The sequence below is a fragment of the Coffea arabica genome, chromosome 8c (assembly GCF_036785885.1).
Source record: "Coffea arabica cultivar ET-39 chromosome 8c, Coffea Arabica ET-39 HiFi, whole genome shotgun sequence".
Taxonomy (NCBI): Eukaryota; Viridiplantae; Streptophyta; class Magnoliopsida; order Gentianales; family Rubiaceae; genus Coffea; species Coffea arabica.
The window spans coordinates 39960839-39968256 of NC_092325.1; the positions used below are offsets into that span (position 1 = coordinate 39960839).

A 7418-nucleotide genomic window follows, 5' to 3' on the forward strand; every position below is an offset into this window, starting at 1 on the left:
GAGTTTTTTGCTTTCAAGCATTTTTCTCGCTCGTTTTGTTAGAGAAAATGAATGGTTTGCTTGACGAGGGAAGAGATGTGCTAGCTATTTGCTTTCTTAGAAAACTAAGCGACTAATTTACTGTTGAGAGGTCAGAAATTCCTACAACAAACTATTTCTTTTTCTTTTAGTGACATAGTGAACCTTCTTGCTGAATTAGTAGCCAACAGAGAATATCCCTTTAATGGGAATACGGCTACCTGCCTTTCTTCCTATGCTGGCTAAGCAAATTAGTCCTCAACTGAAAAAGGAAGGTTCTACCACAATTGAGGTTAGCCATTCTTATTAGCCTTGATGAGCTCCTCTTTGCCTTGAGATAACTGTAGTCACTGCTAATTGATTATAAGGTAAGCTTATTCATTTTGACTTGTTTTTATAGTTTACACACTTTTGTATTGGTGCTTTTTACTTTATGTAGGATGAATCTGATTAATTTCCTGAACCACCAGCAGTTGACTTTGGGCATTGAGTCCTTACTCCTTTCGACAAGAGCGCTTACTTCTATGACACCATCGCCGGTGCCGGCTGCTTCTCCGCACCATGCCCTGGATATGCCATTTAACATTTGTACAGCAAACACGTTTTACATAAAATATCAAACTCCAGCTTCTTTAACTATTTCTTCTCAAATTATCTCTCTAATTATAGGCACCAAACACTCGCGCGATGCGCGAGCACTCCCCTCTAGTATACTATATAAGAATGAGTTTAGGACAAAGATGGTTTTTGAATTTCAACCGCAAGGGTGGGGCTATTTTAGGAACGTGAAAGTATTTGAAGTGCAATTGAAGTATTGAATACAAGTTATTATGGCTAATTTGGTTTCGTTGTAATTACTTAAATGTCCTTTCAGATATTTAAAGTTAGAGGCAACTTTGACATGTAATAGTGTTCAATAGCCAATTGAACATGGGAACAACTGAATTCAGCTTGTGTTTTAGTGAAATTACATCAAAACCCTTCTAATCATTTAATTGTATAACATCCAAGTTTCTTAATTTCCTAAAACCTTTCTCATCAGTTATTTACAAACTTATGATATATAGATGTAAGACAATTAATGCCAATTTGTAGATAAGTTTGGTTTCTTATCTGTTACCATAGTAAACCTCATGTTCAAATTCATTTCATTTACTTACAGTTTTGTTACACCACAATCATGCAGCCTATTGAATTCAGATGTTTCTACATTAGTTACTTCTCTTCCCTATTTTGCAACACCTTTTTCTCAATAGATATGTTTTCTTTAACCAATTTACTTTTTCGTTGTAAGAAATTTGTAATTTTGTAGGTTGTATGTGCGATAATTTTTTAGTGTTCAATTCAATTGTCCATGTTAGACATGTTTGATAGGAAGGAAATCACATTTGTTAATTGTTATTTGTGGTTTAAAATAAGTTTATCATTATAAATTTTTTCATTTATAGATTGCATCTACTTCTGTTGTTATTTTAACTATTAGTTTTGGAAATTTTCAAACGATTCCATTTAGGTAATTTTTTCACTTCATTGGATATGCCAATATATTTAACTATCTGCTTAAAACTATTTAGCTACAAATTTAAAGTATGTACTTCATTATTTTTAATTATTTTCTTGAATTGAGTGGATTAAGATGCTTTAGTACTTCCTCTAAATTAGCATGTTAATTGTTGTATATCATTGCAACTAACTCAAAAATTGATGTTTCATGATTGTAACCCCTATCGAGAAGGAGATGCTTTGCTATATATCCTAAATCATACAATAAATCACGAGCAAATTGTGCAAAATGTCACTAAACCATTGCGAGGTGCCGATTTTGGTCATTAAATTTTTTTATTAGCAAAAAATGTTACTGAACTAGTAAATTTATACCGTTGTGGTCATTATATCTATTTATGCCATTAGAAGAAACGAAAAGTAATTTTTTGAGAGACAATTTCATCTATTTATGCCGTTTTGGTCATTCCAGCCACTCATTTTTTAAATCAGAAGAAATTGCCACTTCACAAATCCAGGGCAAGTGGTTGTCAGTGCTTACTATGTTTCTATCACCGTTCTTGTCTTGCCTTCTGTCTGATTTCCTCCAAAACTTTTAGCAATACTGAAGTTAGAAATTTTTGGATTCAACTCACTATGTAGCAAAACGTTGCTAGCCTTGAGATCCCTATGGATAATTCTTAATCTGGAGTTTTGGTGAAGATAAAGAAGTCCTCTTGATATTCCCAGGGCAATTTCAAAGTGATTTTTCCAAGCAAGCAACTTTTTTCTACTCTGATCTGCAGGCAGGATGTGGTATTATCAGTAGATTCTTTGTTATTTTTGTAAGCCATCTTTAATTCTCCTAAAGATTAGAGAAAGAAAATCAGACCGAAAATCAAATAGTCCAAGCTCCTGTTAGGCATAAGCTCTAGTCCAACGACTTACACCTACGGGAACCAATTGAATTCCAGTCTGACGAATCCGACTCCTCCTCCTCCTCTTCTTGCTCTTTCAGAATCCCTCACTAGGTATTGGTCCCAGATTCCTAACATCTCCGAGGATAGGGATTGCCTAGCCCTCTCGAGTTTTCGGTGATCACGAAACCTTTGCTCGCCGATGGCATTGCCAGCTCTCACCGGATGTCCTTGGTCTTCAATCAGCAAGGATTGAAGCAACTAAAGGAGGAGGAGGAAGAGGCATTATTTGTACTGCAAAAGTTTGTGAACCATGGCGGCGGCGTCTTCAAAGTCTATGTTGTTGGGAACTACGTGCAATGTGTCAAACGGAGGTCTTTACCAAACAACCTCATGGATGACGATGACGACAAACCATTGGGAAGATTAGAGGCCTCCCACCGCAATCTGTTGACCTATTCCCAAGTTTCAAATCTTACCGCCGCCGCCGCATCTTTTTCTTCGTCTTCTAAGAACAATGATGAGCAGCAGCAGGAGGATGTGAAAGAGGAGGAGGCAACCGCACAAATGTCTCCGGTGAGTTTCCTTACCTGCTTGGCCAAGGCCTTGAGGAATGCCTTGGGCTTGCATCTCTTCAACTTTGACATAATCAGGGACAGTCGATCTGGGAATCGGTACCTTGTCATTGATATTAACTACTTTCTCGGTTATGCTAAGATGCCCTCCTATAAGACTGTCATTGATATTCTGGAAGTAACATATTCATATTGAACTTACGAGTTGTCTGACACATTTGAGAGCAATTTATGTTGGAGAGCTTCAAGGAAAAAGCTGTGCAGACAAAATTGCCCATCAAAAAGTTACTTTTCGTCTCTCCTAACGACATAAGTACACGGAGTGATCAAAACGGTACAGATTTACTAGTTCAGTGATATTTTTGACTAATAAAAAAGTTTAGTGAACAAAACCGGCACCTCGCAATAGTTTAGTGACATTTCGTGCAATTTGCTCATAAATCACAATTGATTGATTGGTTAAGGTGGAGACCTCATGACGATGTCCTTGGAATTAATATAAATTCAAGAATTTGGCTTGCAAGAACCAAAATTCCACTAGCAATGATTTCTTTAAGTATGCTAATTATTCAAATCTCACTTATATAATAAGATAATATGATGGATTGCCCTCATATCAAGATCAAATTCAAACTAAACAGTAGATTTTAATATCCCTAATGCGCATGAGCATATATAAGTAAGTCTTTTATTTTACTGCGTTAGACGCAAAGTGGTTGATCGTATTTTATAATTATGTTTCATTGCATATTATATTTTTTTGACTCAATATGTAACTTATGATTTTTCTGTTTAATATCACATAATAAATTTGTCATACTTCAATTCTTATACTACAAAATACCAAATAATAATTATCAACCATTTTTAATTACAGACACTAAACTCCAGCGCATTGCACGGGTTTTTTCCCCTAGTCAATAATAAGGAAAAGGAGTTTGTGATGGATTGGTTAGTATTGCAATATACAAAGTGCTTTTAGCCGCGGGAGTAACTAATCAATTTACAATTGTGCTTCTTTATTGAGAAACAGAAAATGAGACGAGAAGTTAAAGGTAAAAAACAGAAAAATCTCATGTGATAAATCTAATATATAAAAAGCCCCTTATAGTTTCAAAACATATAACACGACACTTCATGTTTTAAACTAAATTGTAAAGATGATGGAATCCGGTACAATTAATAAGGATGGACAAAATGACAAAAATGTCCTGATATAACTAACCAAAAGGCAACTCAACAAAATCATTTGTTTCATTCTCTAGAGAGAGAGAATTGGAGGTTAAAGGGTAGAACAGGTATATTTGTTAAAAATCAGATATAAAAAATTTGTGTTTAGATTCCAATATGTCATTTCAGTTAATTTTAACATATTCTGTCACATTTACAATTTAATTCAAAACATGAGATGTTGTTTTGTACGTTTTGAAATCACAAGAACTTTTTAATATATTAGATTTACTATAATGGACTTTTGTTTTAACCCAAATTTATATAACACATGCAATTACATATTACTTGGGAAGACCCATTGGTATGTGAAATATAATAGAGTTGATTATTTAACCATATATCCCTATTAGAAGCCAAAGTGCTTTATTTTTTCTATTTGCACCTTGTGAAAATGTTCAATATGACTTGAGCTACAAATTTTTGCACTATAGTCTTATACTTTTGAACACATAGCCTGTTTGGTTCTTTGTTTGTTGTGATTAAGGTTGGCCGTTTAGTGCTTCAGTCTTTGCCTTGTTCTTTCACAAGTAGTTCTTCTCTTCTTTGTTGTTGAATTTGCCTTTTTATTTGTTCAATTCATTAGTATTGGGCCTGTTTGAAACTTTGGTTTTTTATCAAATTTGTATAAAACTAGTTTTTTAACTTTTGCTATAAGAACCCCAAAAAACTTATCAAAATTTTTAACCTACACACCCATCTAATACACAAAAAATTTTCCTTCAATTTTTCTTCTTTTCCCTCCCTCACCCAACCCACCATGTCCTCCGGCGCCAACCACCGCCTCCATCACCGCTCCCGGCGCCAGTCAACAATTCCGGCACTGCCTTTCTCTTTTTTTTTTCTCTCCCTCTCCCTCATCCCCTCTCCTTCTCTCGTCCTCCCCTCCCCTCTTCCCCTCTCCCTCTCCCGCCACCCTCCCCCTCGCGACCAAGTCTAGTCCCGCGACCAGATCGCAAAAGTGGAGGGGGAGGGGGGTTGCGATTTGGTCGCGTGACTAGATCGCAGCTAAGGGAGGGCGAGGTTGGCGGGGGAGAGAGGAGGAGAAGGGGTGACAGGCAAAAGCTAAAAAAAAAAATTCATGGCTTTCACGTGTGGCTGCTGAGGGCGACGGAGATGGGGGAGGGGGAGAAAAAGGGGTGGCGGGGCAGAGGGAGAAAATGGGCGGCAGGGGAGAGGAGAAGGGGTGACGGACAGAAGGGTGACGGGACAGGGAGACGAGGGATGGCAGGGGAGGGAGAAGAGGAGTGGCGGGGGAAGGAAGAGGAAAGGGTAGAGGGGCGACGGGAGAGAGAGGGGAAGGGATGACGGGGGAAAGGGGAGGAAAAGGGGTGGGGGGCAGAGGGGGAGTGACAGGTTGCAATTTTATCATTTATTTTATTATTAATTTTCCCTATTACCTGACCCGATCTGGATTAATTGTTGGATTCTACTCACTTTTTGTAATTTGTATTTATTTCAGTGAGTAGAATAAAAATATAATAACAGGTGCCAATTTAACAGAAAAAGGGTCCAAATGATAGAACTTGTCCCAAGGGCATTTTTGAAAAAGAAGACGTTGTGGCTATTTTGGTAAAATTGCGGAAGAGGGCAGCGGACGGATGGGCTTGGATTAGGAGACTGCCGCACAAACGATGCAAAGAAAGCAAGAGATAGACTATTATATAAGAATAGAAATTGCAGAGGAGCAGGGGCCCCGGGGGTGGAGCTTTTTGCTCCTTGACCTTTCCTTGGTTGGCTTCCCTGTAGCTTAAATTCTCGCATGTCAATTAGGCAGAGTTGAATGATTTCCCGTAGCCTTTCATTTTGACTTTTACTTTTCGTCCTTTGTGGTTGCCGCAAGATGGCCACAGCTTTTGCTGCAATTTTGTATGGGTTTAGTTCATCAAACATGAACTAATTTCTCCACATTAGTCAAGGGACAATGGATGCATTGGATTGCCTAAATTTGTGAGATCGATTTAATTTTATCTTTTTCTTTTATTTATTGGTATTTGCATATTCTTTGATTGCAGTGCTTATGATTATTTAATTAATTGATTGTCTTGGATCCGGATAATTAATCAATTTAATAATCTATTGTCAATTGAGGTATTGAATCTGTAATTGTTTAATTGCTTCAAAATAGTGACAACTGGCATAATTAGACTTGTGTCAGAGGAATACGCGGGCTAATCTAAAATAACCCTGGTAGTGCGTTATTTGATTAGAATAGGGCTCCTCTAATACGTAAGGCAATTGGGGAATTAAATTCTATGGGCGTACCTAAGATTATTTCTCAATTAGAGCAGTGATTAACGGGCGTACATTAATCATCGACACAGTAAGGAGGGTTGACTGTCATCGCTTGTTTGACAGTTATAACCTATTTATTAGTAAATAATTGGAATTGCCTTTGCTTATCGATGATCAATTAGGTGAACCATTGCTGAACTTATTCCTTGGCTAGATCCTTAATTATCACTCAGTAGATTTTAGTAATTTGTTATTTAATTTCTAGTTGGCTATTTTATTTTTATTTTTATTATTTTACTTTTAGTTGAATTGTTTAAATTGTCACCCCTGAGATAAAAACACCCCATTGTCACTGTGAATTTAGAAAGAAACAATTACTCCCAGTCCCTGTGGATTCGACCCTGCTCACCGCTATCTACAGAAATTACTTTTAGTTTGAGCAGGTTTTATTATTGCACAGGCTTCGACAACCTGTCAGGGAGGGAGAAGAGGAGTGGCGGGAAAAGAAAGGGGAAGGGGCAAAGGGGCGACGGGAGAGGAAGAGGGAGGGGTGGCGGGGGAGGGAGAAGAGGTGTTGCAGGAAAAGAAAGGGGAAAGGGAAGGGGAAGGAAGGAAAAGAAAAAAGACAGAAAGAGAAAAAAGAAAAAGGAAAAGAAAAGGAAAGAAAGAAAAGAAAAAAAAAGTTTTTCATTTCGCAAAAGTTTTTCTACAACTTCTACAGTGATTTGCAGTAAAGTTTTATACAAACACTCAAAAAACTCATCATCCAAACAGGCCTATTGTTCTCGACAGTTAATTGATATTTGATATGGAGTAAATGCCTTGAACTATAATTTGGACTTAACCTTTTAGGATTTCCAATATTGTATTTGAGTTTGAAGGTTGGACAATCAAGAAAAAGTCTAATTATTGTATGTTTTTCAATAAATTTTAAGGCTAATATGCCACTTGTGTGTTTATA

The 7418-nt window shown here is 37.1% G+C and overlaps 1 protein-coding gene across 1 annotated transcript; it reads left to right on the forward strand.

Annotated features, from left to right (window-relative positions):
* The first annotated feature begins 458 nt into the window (after positions 1 to 458).
* Positions 459 to 3188, forward strand: LOC113706133 (inositol-tetrakisphosphate 1-kinase 1-like). The gene is made up of 3 exons (XM_027228023.1): positions 459 to 606; positions 2224 to 2345; positions 2568 to 3188. The coding sequence occupies exons 1-3, from the start codon at positions 459 to 461 to the stop codon at positions 3186 to 3188; spliced, it is 891 nt and encodes a 296-aa protein (XP_027083824.1).
* Positions 3189 to 7418: the final 4230 nt, after the last annotated feature.